The 18,986-nt window shown below is 42.7% G+C and overlaps 1 protein-coding gene across 2 annotated transcripts in view; it reads left to right on the plus strand.

Moving 5' to 3' along the window:
• Positions 1–18,986, plus strand: part of nbeab (neurobeachin b) — a 253,431-nt gene that overhangs the window by 133,401 nt on the left and 101,044 nt on the right. The window contains exons 34-37 of one of the 2 annotated variants that reach the window (XM_030776247.1): positions 3,257–3,318; positions 9,101–9,165; positions 12,403–12,511; positions 17,206–17,384. In XM_030776247.1, coding sequence (XP_030632107.1) covers positions 3,257–3,318; positions 9,101–9,165; positions 12,403–12,511; positions 17,206–17,384 — 415 coding nt within the window. The remainder of the gene's footprint in view (positions 1–3,256; positions 3,319–9,100; positions 9,166–12,402; positions 12,512–17,205; positions 17,385–18,986) is intronic. The other variant, XM_030776248.1, reaches the window with a different exon arrangement.

The following is an 18,986-nucleotide window of genomic DNA, read 5'->3' on the forward strand; positions in this document are numbered from 1 at the left end:
TCAAGCGGAGCGGCTGCTGTTTAAATAGGACGCATTTAGTTTGTCCACCAGTGCAAGAACTGGGGTCACCCCTGTCACCTGACTTATGGGAGACCCTTGAGGTGCCACAAGACTGGGGTCAGGAGGTCAGGGGTTAGACTGAAGTGAGGGTCACATCCTCTCAGAGTATTTACAGCGCTCTGGGAAATAACTCATGCCTTGTAAAATGTGAGGAGGACAGCCGGAGGGGGCTGGATGGATGTGACTCCAAGCAGAATGTCATAGCTGTTAGCGGCAAAACTCTGTTTGCACAGTTTGGATGCAGTGACACTTTACCGTTTGTATTGTTTTCTATGAAGAAAAACCAGAAGAAATGAGCTCTCTGGTCTCATTATTGAGCATTTACCACAGGCTAAATTGGCACTTGGGGACAGTACCAACATATATAGAAACAGTTAAAGTCCTTTTCAGTTACTGACAATAAAATAAAGAAAATGATGAGTGAAATATATTGTTCTGAAATGTGTCGTGGGCTTAAACTGGTATTTAGTCATTTCTCATACTGGATTTGACTTGTTTGAGACACTCTGGACATACTGGTGCTGACATCACATGTTTCCATGTTTCCATGTTTCATTTTCTGCCCCACGCACCCACCCCCTGACTGGCACGTACTCATATCTTAACCTGTCAAAACGGTGGTGCTATGGGGACACTTAAGGCTTGAGCGTTTTAGCGGGTGACGGGTAGTGTGCACAGTCGTAGAGTCATCGTGACCTCAGAGCAGTCATAGGCTTTTATGTGCTTACCTGCCAAAGCAGCCGCGTTGTGAGGACATTGAAGGCTTGAGTGCTTTTGGCTGCTGATGGGTGGGAACATAGAACAGAGCTGAGCAGACATAGGCTTCTCTGCTGTGAAAACTACTCTGAGCAGCATTGCCTACTTATCCCAGTGAGGACAGCTTGTATGTGTGTGTGTGTGTGTGTGTGTGTGTGTGTGTGTGTGGGTGTGTTCCAGTTACATCCATTTCTTCTGTTTACCAAGCAAACTATGCTGCGGTTTTATTGCACTGGCTGTAATTAAGAGACGTCTCAAAGTGTCTCTGTAGGCCAGTTTGATCTGATTAATATGTTTATAAAGCGTGTGAAATGAAGACTCGACTAAAGCTTTCATTTGCGAAAAAGTTTGGACATGAGGACTGTGCAGGCCCCTGTGTTGCGTCTTGTCTCTGTCAGGCGTTTGACAGGTAGACAGGTAGAAATCAGTGCCACTCCGTGCAGAGGTTGGACGGCAGCAGTGATTGAGTCATCAGTAGGGATGCACCGATCTGACACTGATATCGGATATCGGTCAAAACTGACTCAAATAGCTGGATCAGGTATTAGTGACAATGGGGCCGACCTATACAACTCAGTTCTATTCTCCTTACATACTATCGTTTTCATGCTGTTTTCCAATTGTTCTACGTCCACACCAAAACGCTGAAACGCCTGTTTGTTGTTACGGCATTACGAGCTTGTCCCACCAGCTACTTGTTCACTCAGGTCGCGTCCAAAATCGCCACCTCACATAGGGTTTGAACCACTCTTGTGGTTGTTTAGCACAGCAAATACAAAGCAGCAAACACAAATCTCTTAAGCACAGCAAATACAAAGCTCGTCTTCTACGTTGGGGCAGTGCATGTGCATTGTACATGATCTGTATGTACAAAACACATGCATTGTACATACAGATGATAATCTGTAACTGAAGATAGATTAGCAAATTTGATAGACAGAGCAGCATTGACTGCATTTTGCCTGTCATGTTTGTTTTGGTGTCTTGAGCACAAACCTTCACCAGTGTGATGGCAACCATATGTCATAGTTTCTGAAATTCTCCGTTTTCCCTGTCCACATTACAACACGAGCCTGGCATTTTCAGATTTATGCACCTCAGAAAGCGTTTTCGAAAAGTCTTGTTTTCGGTGGCGGAAAACACTGTTTTAATGTAGACAGAAGGGCTAAATGGAGAAATAATTATGGGTTTTTTAAATTGACTCGGGTTACTGTGGACAGGGCAGAGCACCTCCAGAAGCATCATACAAAAGAATTCAAGTAATTCAACCAAACAAAAAAAGGGGACGATTCGAAGAAGCAGTTAACTTTGTGGAGTGCATTGCAAAGACGCGAGAAACTACCCAGTGTGAAAACGAGAAAAATAACAGAATAGGTTCTCGAATTCAGCTGCTGGTGCACGATTATTTATTATTTTAACAATAAATAACAATTCAATAAATTTATACGTACGGACTTATTTGTTACATTTTGTTTTGCAAAGTTATGAAAGCAATGTTTACGTCAAGCCTGATGTTTGCCTTACATGTAAAAGAATGATCCCAGTCTCTTCCACAGAGTGAGGCATACAGCTTATTAATTAAACACTGATATCGGATTGGTACTCTGTATCGGCCGATACCCAAAGCCCAGGTATCGGTATCAATATCGGGACTGAAAAAGTCGGATCGGTGCATCCCTAGTCATCTGTGACCTGTCTAGTACTCCCTCGTGTCTTACCCTCAGATACCCTATTGTCTCTCAGAGATCAAATATGGGAGCTTGGAAGTTTATAATTCTTTGGGGGAAAGGTAATATCTTTAATCCTGAATTAAGCACCCTCATATAGGCGAAAGGCTGTGGTCTGAAATATTGTTGCTTACATGAAAACAACAACTTATCAAATCTTTATACTGTAAAGTAGCAGAAACCTGTTTCAGCTTAAAAGTCACAGAAAATAGAGCTTGAGCTCTGGACTATAATGTCTGTTCTGAGCTCTGGACTATAACGTGTATTCTGAGCTCTGGACTATAACACCTGTTCTGAGCTCTGGACTATAACGCCTGTTCTGAGCTCTGGACTATAACGTGCATTCTGAGCTCTGGACTATAACATCTGTTCTGAGCTCTGGACTATAACGTCTGTTCTGAGCTCTGGACTATAACGCCTGTTCTGAGCTCTGGACTATAACGCCTGTTCTGAGCTCTGGACTATAACGCCTGTTCTGAGCTCTGGACTATTCTGTGAGATGCTGTTAAAGTGATATACAGCATGCTGATGTTTATAGTGAGAATAAGAGCAGTTAATAAATAAACACACAAATAAAGTGATGGAGTTTAATCAGTGTGTGTGTGCGTGTGTGTGTGTGTGTGTGTGTGTGTGTGTGTGTATGAGGTTGAATCGAAAAGAGTAATTATATGTATAAGTGTGATTTTGTTCTGTCCTTTCCTCTGTTTCTGCAGGTCTGGTGTGTATGAAATCCAGTACCTCAGTGGTGGAGCTTGTCATGCTTCTCTGCTCTCAGGTAAACTTTTTTTTTTTTATTTTATTTCTCATTTCATTTCATGTCCCCTCAGCTTGCCCTCCTCTCCAAGTCTCTTTCTTTCTTTAACAGGCACTTGTAGACTCCAGGAACTTCCCATGATACGTAACTTCCTGATAAAGCATTCGATATGTAACCGCAGGATTAAACCTGTGGTTAAAAAAAGACAGCAGCTTCACTCTCCATGATTTGTGCCTCTGATTTTCACTCTTAAGTAAAAGTTATTGAACATGCTGCTGAAAATACCACGATTAGTATAGTTCAGCTTCAGAGCATGCACCATGTATAGATGGTACTACCATGGCTACTGCTGTATTTTTCATAAGCACGTTTTAAATACAGATGTAAACTATTCACATACCTATGGTTACCAACAGCGTATCCTGAAGAATAGCTTAACACGAACTGAAACCAAACCAAAACCAATTCACTGTGGTCTCATGTTGTTACGTTATAATCAGCACAGGCATGTTCCTTTAAGCCGCAACAACATCTTGCTACATTTTACTATCTGTTACCATGACAAGCCTTCCAAGCGTTGCCCCACCTCAGGCAGACATACCTCCTCCTCCACTACTCCTCCTCCTCCACCATACCTCCTCCTCCACCATCTCTCCTTTAAATCCTGGTGACAGATTAGGGCTCACTGACCTCTCTAGGCTCTCGTTAAGCCTTTCCTTTCAAAGGGGTGGGTTTAGTGATGTTGCCGTCAGAGCAGGAGATATTTAACATACCTTCTACCAGCCCATCAGTCATGTGTCCAAGACCCATAAGGAAACCATTACCCAGCGTCTCTGTTTCTCTGGATCCAGCCGTTTTCGGGCCGCTCTGGGACAGGCATTTTAGCAGCAGAATGGCACCTCTGGACTGAGGAGAGACCACGTCTTCAACCCCCCCCCCCACCCCACCTCAGTGCCAGGGCCGCTTTACCCTCACATGCACGCATACATTTGTTATTATCACGAGTCGTGATTAAAGAGACTCCTCTCAGACGTCCAGGATGGTTTCTGCTCTTCCTCCTCTCCTTTTGAAGTTCCTGCCGAGCTTCTCCTCATTGGAGATGTTTTTCGCTGTCTGCTCGTATCTGCAGGATGCTCTCCAGGCTAGGATTTATTGCCGAGTGAAGCATCAGTGGGATGCAGGGAGCTCCTGGTCCATTTCACCCTACGGCCCCCCCACCCCTCAACCCCCTGTCTGAGAGATAGCATTTCCATGGCTCCAGCACTCTTTGCCATTACAGACTCCTGGGGCAGAAACTCAGTCTGAAATATCGACCAGTCAGAGAGGGAGTGAAACTCAAGCCTTAGTCCCAAGTCCTTGTAGAAACCATCATAGTCTGTATGCAACTGGTTCTCAGCCTTCACTCCAGTGACTGCATAGTGTCTGATTCATTGTAATCCCTGAGAAACTGGGAGCAGGGTCTGCAGGGATGACAAGGAGCTGTATTTTACGTTGTTTTTTTTGTTTTTTTTCATATTCCACATAAATTAGTCATTATTTGTTCAGTGACCGTCAGTGATGATGACATCATCCACAAGGACATCTTCAGAGAAAAACAGCCCACCTTAGATTTTCTATATGCTTCTATGCTGCTGTGCTTCGTATTGCTGGGTGCTCCACTCAGAGACTAAATACGGTAGTAAATGGTATGCACTCTAATACATTATGCCTAAGCCACCCTTAAATAACAGTTTCCTCCTATTTTGTAAGAATTGTGTAATAGTTTGGATGTCTGTGTCACCAGATGAACAAACTCTCTGTCCTACCACACATTTCAAAGCCATAATGTTCGGAGACAGCCGGGAGTTCACTGGGCCGACCTTTTGACCTGCTCTGTTTTCAGAACTGTCAGTTTTATGAATAAATTAGTGATAATCATCTCGCCTTCTCTTTATTTATGCCTCCTAATCACCATGATTTGCCGGAGTCTGCCGACAGCAGGAGTCTGTGTCTGCAGAGTGGCGGTGAGCGGAAGACAAGGTCATGCAGGTCTGGTTCTTGTAACAGCTTAAACATACATAAAGGATCCAGCGTGGAGCCGCACAGATCTACCAGGGAAGGGCCTCCAGATGTTGGAAGCAGTGCTGTACAGATAAAAGCAAAACTTTCTCTCTCTCTCTCTCTGTCTCTCTCTCGAGCTTTCTCTCTCTCTCTCGCTCTCTCTCTTTCTCTCTCTTTCCCTGACAGGTCGAATTGAGACGCCACAAATTCCTTGCGCCTATTAAAGTTTATGAGTATCAGAGCGAGGAAGGACTGTTTTCAAATTTCACAAAGGAAAATCATTGAGACTGAGTTCTGCATCTCCAATAAGGCAGTGGAATTTTTCAGCATAAATGATAATCTGTTAGAAATATTGTTATGGCATAGATAACAGAGACTCTGTCGATCAGTTAGTAATAGCTTTATTGAGTAATTTATGATTTTATGACCACATTTTTGAGGAGATAAGCTTAATGTTATGGAGTGGATAATGATAGTGTCATGGAGTAGAGAATGGTAATTTTATTGAGTAGATAAAGGTAATGTTATTGAGTAGATAAAGGTAACGTTACTGAATAGAGAAAGGTAATGTTATTGAGTAGATAATTGTAATGCTATTGAATGGGGAATGGTAATGTTATTGAATAGGTAACGATAATGTTGTTGAGTAGAGATAGAGAAAGGTAATGTTACTGAGTAGACAGTGGTAATGTTATTAAGTAGAGAAAGGTAATGTTGTTGAGCAGATAATAGTGATGTTATTAAATAGACAATAGTAATGTTATTGAATGGGGAATGGTAATGTTATTGACCACAGAATGGTAATGTTATTGAGTGGACAATGGTGATGCTATTGAATAGAGAATGGTAGTGGTAATGTAAAAAGTAATTTTGCTTAGTTTTGAAGTTCCCCTCACAGATTAAATTCTAAAATGGTCATTTTAGCAATGTACCAAGTTGACAAAATATATGTCAGTTTTGAGCATGCCGTGTGTTTTAGACAGCTTGAAAAGTAAATTTTCTAGTGTAGTGTGGGTTTTTAGTTGAAATAATGTTGTTGATGTACTCACACATAGGTTTGGTTGAGAATTCTCAAGGTCCTTTTTGGTGAACAAGTCAAGTAACACAGAAAAAACAGGGTAGTCATTGGTCACATTTTTACATGCCACGCCTCTCAGAGCACACGGACTTCCCAAACTAAGGTCCCAATGTCAGATTAGTCAACAAGTCGGTCCACGCTTTTGAGCAAATTTCTCCTGTGCTGTCAGTGCTGGGCCAGAGACACACTGTTCCCCGTTTATGTGAGGGGTAGCATTACAGCCCTCTAAGGCTGGATGTCAGGGCTAATTCACTTCACATGGGGAGGGCTTGTCCCAAAGCCCTCTGCAGTCAAACCAACCAACCAGCCAACCAACCAACAAACCCCCCACCCCCTGCCGGGGGAGCGCTGCCTCTCCGCACAAATAAATGACAGAAAGATGTAAAGAAAAGAAGGATTGAGGATCATTGAGTCAAGTGCCAGTGCTCTTCAACACAAGATAAACAGAGGAGAGTTTGGATAGATTCTTTTGTGGACACCTGGTGTCTCTTTTGGCATTTTTTGGGGGGGGGGTGTTGGCAGCGTGATGTTGCCTTCCTCACATCTGTATACGTTTCCGTATTTATTTTTGTCACGTGAGCTCTGCTAGGCATTCAGCAGGCTGTGTGAGCAGCCCTGCATCCAAATGAGGACCAGGCTCTCCTCAGCCGGATACTGGAGCAGAGAGCAGAGAGGTGGAGAGCGGAGGGGAGAGGAGGGGCACAGAGAACATGTGGAGACCATATGCACCCCAGTGTGTCAGAGCTGTCTCCATACCTTGACGTGGGGTCTGAATGTGTGTGTGTGTGTGTGTGTGTGTGTGTTTGGGTGGGTGGGTGTGTAAGATTCATGGTTGTAAACAGCATTCACCAACACACACACTTCCCCACTTTTGATTCTCCGATTGCTGACTGGAGCAGACTTTGTAATGCAATGTCCTCCAAAATCTGGCACTGTGAAAAGTCACTGCAAAGGTCTTAGTCTGTGCTTTGTTCCTCCTCGTGTTATTTTAAATACTGTATGCTCTAATGAGAATGACTGTGTTGTCTGCCTAGCTGTATTTTAAATACTGTATGCTCTAATGAGAATGACTGTGTTGTCTGCCTAGCCGTATTTGAAATACTGTATGCTCTAATGAGAATGACTGTGTTGTCTGCCTAGCCGTATTTGAAATACTGTATGCTCTAATGAGAATGACTGTGTTGTCTGCCTAGCCGTATTTTAAATACTGTATGCTCTAATGAGAATGACTGTGTCGTCTGCCTAGCCATATTTGAAATACTGTATGCTCTAATGAGAATGACTGTGTCATCTTCAGGATCTCCATCATTTCCACAAGTAGCCTGCAGCTGACTTTTTTTCTCGTGGACAATTCCTTGAGTTTCAACTTCTTCACATCTGAATATCACAGTAGTTTTGTCGTTCCTCTGCTCCTTCCACCTTGGACCTAGGAATGTTTTTCAGTTCTTTACTCCTTTCTGACTCCTTTTGAACTCCGACTTGGTTTTCCCTACACTCATACCTCTGAGAGCAAACAGGGAAACCCACGTTCCCACAGTATGGGGCAACCTCCCAAACTGATTTTTAATCATCTCCAGACCCTGCGTGTGTGTGCGTGTGTGTGAGAGAGAGAGAGAGAGGGAAGGAAGGAGAGAGGGAGAACTGCCTCCAGGCCTCTGAAAGCCCTTCAGGCAAACAGCAGTGCTCTGCTTCTCCTTGGAAATCTTGAGCAATCTGTCACTGGAAGCAGAAGGAGAGGAAATGGCTGTATTTAAAGGGCGAGAGGATACAGTTTCATTCCCGCAATTACATCTCTCCTGTGTTTACTGATCTGCTCATAGAGGAAGAAAAAGACGGTCACACACACACACACACACGGAGCAGGACTGATATTTGGCTTTTTATAGCTTTGGCTTTTGCTTCAGGATGTGTGACCTCAAAGCCATCCTTCCTTTCACAAACGCCACTATTGAGTTTAACACTGATCACACACACTTCCAGAGTGGCCTGGACTTTGCACTAGAGTGCTGTGAGAGAGTCATGGAATTACAGGGGAGAAAAAAATAAATAAATATATATATATGTGTGTGTGTGTGTATATATATATATATATATATATATATATATATATATATATATATATATATAGATTGGTTAAAGTCCAAAAGCAATTACTACAGCTAAAGGGATAAAAACTGACTCTGGCATTTTGGCTGGTTTTTAAGTTCCTCTGGCTACATACATACTACAGATATTTGTTGTTTTGTTTGGAGTATATCTGTATCTGGAGTATATCTGTTACAGAAATGCATTTCCTCTTTACTCTGCATTATTCCAACACTGGGTCTCTGATGATAGAAAAGCACAGATTGTATGTGAGATGTTTATAATTTATCCAATGACAGGGAAAAATATAGTTACACTTCTCTTGTTTGATTTGATTTACATTATTCACTATCATTTTAATACGTTATTAAGCAGCATTTCAGCATTTCCTACCATAGAAGTGCCAGGGTTTCACACTGACATATAATGTTTTTTCCTTTTTTTCCCCTTTTCTTTTTGCTTTCTTTGTATTTTCACACTTAATGTCTTTTAACTGTCGCATGTTTTTTTTTTCTTATTCAGAAACACGAGGAAATAAAAGTGAAATAACAAACATACGTAGAGAACAGTAGTGAACAGTGGTCTTTTTTTGTTTTTCAGGAATGGCAGAACTCTATTCAGAAAAACGCAGGCCTGGCTTTCATAGAGCTGATAAACGAAGGAAGGTACTGTACTTCTTCATAACTTCACCACTGGAGAGGGCAGATCATGTCAGACACAGCCTGTGATTGGCTGCTGCTCTGGTCATCTATCTGGTTACCACGGCACCTGGGAGCAGGCTGTTTTGGAGATTAGCTGTAAGCCTCTTGCCTGTGTAGAGGAGTGTAGAGTCTCTTTCCATGGGGTAAGAGTAAATATAGGGAGACAAGCATGCAAGGAGGAAAATGAGGACCTAAACCCCCGTCAGTTTAGACAAATTGTGTGTGGGAGGGTGTTTACACGTGCATGCATGCATGTGTGTGTGTGTGTGTGTGTGTGTGTGTGTGTGTGTGTGTGTATGTGTGTGTATGCATGTTAGTGTTTTAGTGTGTGTTTATGTATGTTAATGTGTGTGTGTGTGTGTGTTCTTTGCTGTATGTGCTTTTGGTAGGGTCTCTCTGTCTTCATGAAACACCCCGATGTGTTTTCTTTTCCTCCGTTGTTTCTGCGAGGTTTAATGGGGCTGTGCATTGTGTGTGTGCGTGTGTGTGTATGGGGCTGTGCGTTGTGTGTGTGCATGTGTGTGTATGGGGCTGTGTGCTGTGTGTGTGCGTGTGTGTGTATGGGGCTGTGTGTTGTGTGTGTGTGTGTGTGTGTATGGGGCTGTGCGTTATGTGTGTGCGTTATGTGTGTATGGGGCTGTGCGCTGTGTGTGTGCGTGTGTGTGTATGAGGCTGTGTGTTGTGTGTGTGCGTGTGTGTGTATGGGGCTGTGCGTTGTGTGTGTGCGTGTGTGTGAATGGGGCTGTGCGTTGTGTGTGTGCGTGTGTGTGTATGGGGCTGTGCGTTGTGTGTGTGCGTGTGTGTGTATGGGGCTGTGTGTTGTGTGTGTGCGTGTGTGTGTATGGGGCTGTGTGTTGTGTGTGTGTGTGTGTGTGTATGGGGCTGTGTGTTTGGCTCTCTGCTGTTGTATGCCAGGCTGAGCGGGCTTGACTCAGCCTTCAGACCCATCTGTTTACCCATCTGTCCAGACACTCCTGTACCCTCTCTCTTCTCTCTCTCTCCATATCTCTCTGTCTCTCCCTCTCTCCCTCCTGTTGTTCTTGAACAAAGAGCCTTACTCAGCAGTGTGGTGGTGCTGTCCAGGGTGCTAGCAGGTCTGTCATCCTTCCTGGTCTACGTCAGCAGCAGGGAACCTGTCCTGTTTGTCTAGCCCGCACTGAGGTTTTCCCCCTGACAGCCACTCAAGGGAAAAAATTAAGACGTGATCTGTGTAATCAGTTCTTCCTCTGAATTTGGATGCTTCTATAACCATTAATTTCATAAAACTCACCCTCACTCGGATGTCACCTGAGCAGAACATGCTTGACCCATTAATGTGTGTTTTTACACTGTTATCTGGGTAGCATGGTAAAGCAGTGTGCTCTGTCTGGGGAAGAGCAGGTTTAACTCACTAACAGATAAGCAGCTGAGTGTCAGTGACTATCTTTGGCCAGGAGGAGGAACAGCACCCTGACACACCCACTCCAGGGAACAGAGCCAATGGGCTTCCCTGAGTCGCCCTGGTCTCTGGGTCACAGGTGGTGAGTGAGGGACAGCTGGGATTCAGACCCTGACTCTTAGACGAAGGATGTACAGACAGACAGTGCCCGTGTGCCAGGCTGCGAGTACCAGGCCACGTGCCAGGCCGTGTCAGCACAGTCAGAGGCATGTGGTAAAACTGTGCAGTGTTCCACAGTGCTGTGTGCGTCGCACAGTTCAAATAATGTTATGTTCTTCCATCAGTCATGTTATTTATTTTTGTCTGTCTAATAACACAGCCATCTCGCTCTGTTACTAATATATCGCAGAGCTGTACATCTATACACAGCAATGTCATGTGATTGGTTTTCTCTTCAGATTTTTGGACTTTTCAGATTTTGTTGATAAAGATTTCTTTTTTATTCTTTTATTTTTCCTGAAAGTGGTATGTTTATTTAATAACATTCAGATCATTACATTTGGTTGGTTAGTTGGTTGATTGATTGATTGATTGATTGATTGATTGATTGCATAATCATACCCAACATCACTATGTTTTGGACATGGATATGGACATGTATCTCTTCTCCTCTGTCAGCCTGAACCTTCCTGTTTGTCTGCCTCATCTTCTGAATCCTCATAAACACTGAGGACACTTTTCAGTGCTGTAAGGGACAGATATAAACATATGTAAAGCTGTGCTCATTCATCTCCTCTTTCATATTCTCTCCATCATAATGAGATGGTCTTACTCTGATGTGTTCACAGTGCCTCAGTGTCTGCTCTGCCCGTCTCCATGACGATGGAGCCACAGCCCTGTTTACCGCAACCACACAGACAAAGCTCCCACACTTTTTTTTTAATGTTTTCCAAGGTCTCAAAATGTAATTCAGTGCTTGTCAACAGTTTAAACAGACAAACACGTTTGATGAATGCAGTTTTGGACTAAAGATCCACTGTGGGACTGAGAGAAAATGATCAGCGATGTCATGGAGCGTTGAAGCACAAAGGCCCTGCTTAATTAAAACAAAGCAGAGCTTCTGGGGTGTAAAATGGTGTGTAATCTGCATGGTGTAACAAGGGAGAATGGGATGATTAAAGACTGGTATGGAAGCAGCATCTTTAAAAGGGAACAGGGAGTGTTTGTGTTGAATTGGCTGTATGAGAGGTGTGGAGATGGTCAACAGAGAGTCAAACTGAAATACCTGTCAGGCTCCACTGCTTATGCCACTCTCATTCAAAGACATTAAATATGAAGTATCACATTACTCAGACAGATCATTCACATGTGATGACAGCTGTGTGTGTGTGTGTGTGTGTGTGTGTGTGTGTGTGGGGGGGGGGGGGGGGGGTTAGTTCAGGTAATATTTTATATAATGTTCCTTCCTAATATACCTTCTTTTTGCAGGCTTCACATGCCTTGTAGTAAAAGAAAACAAACAAATGAACAAACAAAAAAATGGACTTCTTAATAGAACAAAAACTGCTTTGATTCTCATGCTGGCCCTTTGTAGCATGTGAAACACTGAGTGCTCAGGTCAAGCAGATGAAAATGATCTTCTATATTTAGCTTTTTGTGTATGTCCATGAGCAGTAATTTTAAGTATTACACATTAACTATGAGCTGCCTATGGCTGTTGAGCTCATGTAGTTAGAAATACTGTGAGTGTTGATACAGATAGTGGAAAAATGTGATCCTAGTGAAAAGCCCTTTGACTGTCTCATTTCTCCTCTTTGTTTTAGACTCCTGTGTCATGCCATGAAGGACCACATTGTGCGTGTGGCAAACGAAGCGGAATTTATCCTGAACCGTCAGAGAGCTGAGGATGTCCACAAGCACGCTGAGTTTGAGGTAGTGAATGCATACAGAACCCCTGTCCTTGATTTGTGTAACTACACAGAACCCCTGTCCTCTTTCTGCATAACTGCACAGAACCCCTGTCCTTGATTTGTGTAACTACACAGAACCCCTGTCCTCTTTCTGCATAACTGCACAGAACCCCTGTCCTTGATTTGTGTAACTACACAGAACCAGTGTTAATTTTGGCAGGTGATTTTGATTTAGTCTTAGTTTTAGTCTTTTGACTAAAATACGTATTGTTTTTTGTCATATTTTAGTCATTTGATCATTGTTAGTTTTAGTCTAGTTTTAGTCAACGAAAACTATACAAGTTTCAGTCAAATGTCACATTTTAGTCAATTTGCATTTTAACATTTAAATTGAATCCTTACAGTGATTTCATCAAGCACACAGATATTCAACAGCGAGAGTGTGAGCCCTGTTCGTATCTAACTATGCTGTCTATGGTAGGGAAGTAAGGGGCAGCCCACTAGCTAAATAAAAGAAGGAACCTTGACTTCATTCTTGATGTAATGTTTACATTTATCTTGCACCCATTTAACTAACCTATCGGTATGCACAATTCACGTTAACAAGTCAAATGAACAAGAAAATATAGCCGTCTGCTTTTAGCTAACAAAGTCAAGACTGTAAGTTGATTTGATAGAAGTCTAAATTACCTTATCATATATTTCTTGGTGGTGCGCCTTCAAATGCCTCTTGAGGTTTGTGGTATTTTTCCCACTGATTTTGTGCCCACATTGTTTGCAGCATGTTTTATTTTCAGTTGTATTATAGCTAAAATGTGTCCACAAATCCGTTCTTTTTCCTCTTCCAAGAGTATCCATGATTTGAGTTGCCGAGTTTATGTTAGCTAGAATGTTTAACGTTCGATTTCCAGAGGAAGGGGGATACTGGCGTGGCAGCACTACCAGCATGTATCAACCAGTCATAAGCATGCAATACATGGCTGTGCATATCTTGCAAACTGAGTGCATGCCATGCTCTAAAAAAACAGGAATTTGGTCGTTAAATTGCCATTCATCTGTCTCTGACATTCCTGTTTCATTATTATTCTACATTTTTCGTCACAGTTTTCAACCACAAAATTAACACTGCACAGAACCACTATCCTTGCTTTTTGTAACTACACAGAACCCCTGTCCTATCTCTGTATAACTACACAGAACCCCTGTCCTCTCTCTGTATAACTACACAGAACCCCTGTCCTATCTCTGTATAACTACACAGAACCCCTGTCCTATCTCTGTATAACTACACAGAACCCCTGTCCTGTCTCTGTATAACTGCACAGAACCCCTGTCCTCTCTCTATATAACTACACAGAACCCCTGTCCTCTCTCTATATAACTACACAGAACCCCTGTCCTATCTTTGTATAACTACACAGAACCCCTGTCCTATCTTTGTATAACTACTCAGAACCCCTGTCCTATCTTTGTATAACTACACAGAACCCCTATCCTATCTCTGTATAACTACACAGAACCCCTGTCCTATCTCTGTAAAACTACACAGAACCCCTGTCCTATCTCTGTAAAACTACACAGAACCCCTGTCCTACTGTTCTATAGCTACTTCCCACAATCAGCAGTCACAGCAAACAGCTTTCACTCATTTGAATAGGTCAAAGAAAAAAAAAGATTCAAAATCAAATACATCTTTAATATACATTTACACATTTAAGTCAACTGTTTTTCAGTTCTCAGTCTCCTTATTTGAAAAGCTCCGTTTAGAGACTAGAGCTGGATAAGACTGGTCAATATTACCTCATCCTTATCCTGGGGAACCAGCAATCAGAGACACAGTCTAATCAGATCAAATAAATGTGATGGAGAAAAGGAGGAGACAGTTTCTTTTGAAATGGGTTAACATGTGGGGTGGGGTGGGAGGGGGGACTGTCTCACTGGGTGTAATTCCAGTTAAATCTCACATATAATCTCACATATACCTTAGCACAGAGATTTAATAACCTCTAAATGATGTCTTAGTCTCTTCCAACAAATTAGTGTCCAGTTTCCTCAGTTTCTCTGTCATTTTAAACTCTTAGGCCTTTTCAGTCAAATGCTCTGGAGAGCCCCTCCCATTTACAGTGTAGTGTATGAGGGGCTTAGACATTTTACCTCATTAAGGACCCCTCTTTTCCATTAACTTTACTCATATTTACTGTGATTGGCATCCACAGCAATGGTTTCCAAACAGTGTCATGATAATATGAGAATGGGCCAGTAGTTCCTTGTTTTATACTAGTTTAATTGTTAATATGAGAATGTTCAGTAGTTCCTTGTTTTACACTAGTTTAACTGTTAGTTTGTAGTGTAAACTCTGAGGCAAAGGTGTGTTAACGGGCAAAGAGAACTCAGTCACTATCCACATACACTTCCTGATCCAAATCAAGATAATATATTATTTTTGGCATATTTTTCTATGACTATTTATATACCACTTCACAGTGAGCATAATCATGAATAATTCATGACGTTGTGTTTCAGCTGTGTGATCTTTAGTTTTAGCTCTAAACACTGTCTTTGAATATTATGCTACTTTCAATTTTATTATGTATTAGGTGCCAAGAATGATAATAGTGATTTTATCACATTCTTTGAATAGACAAACGTAAACACACACACACACACACACACACACAAACACACCAGTCAGACCAGAAGCAGTAAAGCAGCTGTGATTTTTGCCTCTGCTCTGTACAGAGTGATGAGTTTCTTATCTGCCTCCTGCAGCCACCCTGAGTAACTGGCTGATGTAGTGGTTTTGATATAATGTTCTTGAGGATCCTTGACCTGGCAGATAAAGCTGAGAGGAGAGAGGAGTGAGACAGACCACGTCACGGCTGAGCAGACGGAAGTGTACCCTGCCTTCCATACGTCCTCCCCTGCCAAACGCAGACAGCAGCCACTCCTCACTCTGCCCCGGCTGCTCCCTCGTCTCCCCGCTCCTGCACGCCCAAGATTCAGGAGACAGATAGGACGTTTTTACAATTAAGTCTGTGCCATCCGGAACCCGCACCTCCCCCAGCCCCCTCCACCTCCACCTCCATCTCCTCCTCCTCCTCCACTGAGGTGATAAATAAGGCTTGATATTTGTCAGCGTGTCACGTGGCGAAGCGAGATGACATCTGGCGATTGAGTTATCCGTCGTTTGAAGAATATGTCGAAGTATGATATCTGACAGAATTCAAATATAAAGCAGGAAATTCAATTTTGCCACCCCCCATCCACCATCTCTTCACCGCCTCTCTGCCCCCAACCAAGGCTCTGTTAGCAAATTAGATTTTGAATATTAGCGGGAGATCCTACCCGTGGGGATGGATTCACAGAAAGACAACCTTATTCTCTCACAGAAAGATCCTGTCAGACACGCCGCTCCATGCCCACGCACACTCCAGAAAGTTCTCCGCCTACTAAGGATTATACTGAAAGCCTCTGCTCAAAGCCAGACTGTTTTTTTAGGGGCTTCACATCCACCCAGTTTTGATCTGATTGTTTCTGATAGTATTTAATGGTACAGTCAGAAGACAAGAGTAACTGGAGATGCAGCTGAAACAAGGTTTTGGCTAAAGGAGTGTCTTACCCTCTGTCACCTGGGTGTGGCTCTGTGTTGTGTCCCAATTGGACTTATTCAATTATTAATATTTATGAAGGCAGATTATGGAGATTCCTTTTGCTTATTGTCATTTCAGATTATTTTCTTCCTCTCTAGAATAATGATCTTGTGCTGCTGATTCGTGTTTATCCAATTTGACCACCGTAGAAATCAAAAGGGACTCTGGCCATTCCCATGCCTGTGACTTACACAGCGCTGGTATCATCCCTCTTTCTTCCCACACCACTCTAAAATAACAGTCTAAGTTTAATGATAGTCATCAAATAGAAGAGCTCCATTAACCTTGACACTGTTGGGTCTCAGGCGTATTTCAAAATCTCATTATTTTTTTCTCCATCTGTATGGGAAAGTATTGTCTGCCCACAGCTCTCTATAGACCTTATGAAGTCTGTAAGATTTACAACAGCTCTCCAATACCTAAAAAACCCCCACATCTCTGAACTGTCTTCCCTTGTCTTTACTCCATCCAGTCTGTGGAACAGAGCCTTTACCTGGAGCCTGCAGAGCTCCCTCTGTGCTGAAATACACCTTTTAAACATTATGCAAAAAGAGATGAGGTTAGAATCGTTAAAAGAGCATGTAAAGTTCAAGGTTAAGTGGAAAGTAGATATCATGTTACTTGAAGGGAAATAAATTTGGCAAAAGCAGGTGGTTTAGTGTAGAGATCACAAGTCAACAGATGCTTATTGATACAGTCTCAGAAATACTGTATTTGTAACCTTTATACAATAAATTCTTTATGTTCACCTTTTCAAGCACAGATATTTTTATGTAATTCTCACACATGCAGGTCTTAATCTTTCTCAGTTCAGTAAGCTTACTTCCATAACTGTAATATGGACAATGTTGCCAAAACAGACTGTTTTTACATGAATGCTAATAATACGTGTTAATAGTGAACTAAGGAGGGGAACACTGTGAAGGAGTACAAGGAAATAAGGAACGTAATAATTTATTTAAATAATAGCATAGTAGTGGCAGAGAAATAATAACAACAACCTCTCTCTCTCCCTCTCTCTCTCCTTCTCTCTCTCTCTCTCTCTCTCTCTCTCTCTCTCTCTCAGGCTAACTGTGCCCAGTATGCCGCAGACAGGAAAGAAGAAGAGAAGATGTGTGATCATCTGATCAATGCTGCCAAACATCGTGATCATGTGACAGCCAGTCAGCTGAAGCAGAAGATTCTCAACATTCTAACCAATAAGCATGGAGCCTGGGGTGTTCCCACACATAGGCAAGTGTGTCTGTGACTCTGTGTGTCATGTGTCTGTGAATCTGTGAATCTGAGAGTCTGTGAATCTGTGTATCTGTAACTGTGTGTCTGTAGCTGTGTGTCTGTGATTTTGTGTCTTTAACTATGTGAGTCTGTGTCTGTGTGTGTGTAAATCTGTGAGTTTGTATGTTTGTGAATCTGAGTGCCTGTAACTCTGTGAGTGTGTGTTCCTGGACTATCAGTCTGTGAGTCTGTGATTTGGTTAGCCTGTGTGTCTGTAGATCTGTGAGTGTATGTCAGTCTGTGAGTCTGTGATTTGATAAGCCTGTGTGTCTGTAGATCTGTGAGTGTATGTCAGTCTGTGAGTCTGTGATTTGGTAAGCCTGTGTGTCTGTAGATCTGTGAGTGTATGTCAGTCAGTGAGTCTGTGATTTGGTAAGCCTGTGTGTCTGTAGATCTGTGAGTGTATGTCAGTCTGTGTCTGTGATTTGGTAAGACTGTGTGTCTGTAGATCTGTGACTCTGTCTCAGTCTGTGCTGGGTCCATGCAGGGCCAGACCTCCCACTGTTTCAGGGGGTGACACACAGAGCTGAGATGTGACTCCTACTTAATGTCATTTTCTTGCTCTCCACAAGGGTCAGGCCTCAGGTCAGCAAACTCAATTACCCACCCAGCCCACTTAATCCTCCTGAGACAGATCACCGGCCATCAGCCAGTTGAGGGGGGTAGTCTGTGTGTGTGTGTGTGTGTGTGTGTTTGTTCCAGAAACTCACACGCACACACACACACACACACACACACACACACACACACACTCACCGGTCCACTCGCTCACACAACAAAACACCTGGCAGTTGTTAGAATGGTCTCGAGGGTCACGTTAAAACAGCACTGAGTGAATTCTGCTTCTCACCTCACAGTCCACCTTACCCAGAGAAGCAAAACACAGCCCAGCAAACTGCAGTGAGGCTGAAAACAAAGGGCCACATTTATCAGGCGTGCATCAACAGCAGCTTTTCCTCAGTGTGAAAGCTGTTGATGGTGTTTAAGAAATTAAACTGAAAATTGTACCTGAATGACTGAATATACCCCCATACACTTTCCACTAATCTATTTACAGCAGCCAGAATTCACAGTTCCTCACAAAGGAATGGTATTCAGTTCAGCTCCTTAAAATTCCAAGTCATTCCCTCAAAGATATCCCAATTCCAGGTGTAATTTCAATATTTCACTTAACTACTTCACCCATGACCTAACCCTAACCCTAATATCTGACCACTGAGATTTATCAGTCAGTTGGTCACTCAGATAGTGTGTCAATCAGTCAGTGTATCAGTCAGTCAGTCAGTCGGTCAGTCAGTCGGTGTATCAGTCAGTCAGTCAGTTGCTGTATCAGTCAGTCAGTCAGTTGCTGTATCAGTCAGTCAGTCAGTTGCTGTATCAGTCAGTTGGTGTATCAGTCAGTCAGTCAGTCAACCTTAACATCAGTCAGTCAACCAAGGCATCTGGACTCAGCTGTCATTTCCATGTGGAGAAAGTCCAGGAGCACTGAGTGAGGACCATGACTTTCTACAAGCCACAGTCACTCATGTGCATAAACAAATTTGTTCAACTCAATAAAACAGTGGCTTAGGC

Source organism: Chanos chanos, chromosome 6 (genome assembly GCF_902362185.1).
Source record: "Chanos chanos chromosome 6, fChaCha1.1, whole genome shotgun sequence".
Classification (NCBI taxonomy): domain Eukaryota; kingdom Metazoa; phylum Chordata; class Actinopteri; order Gonorynchiformes; family Chanidae; genus Chanos; species Chanos chanos.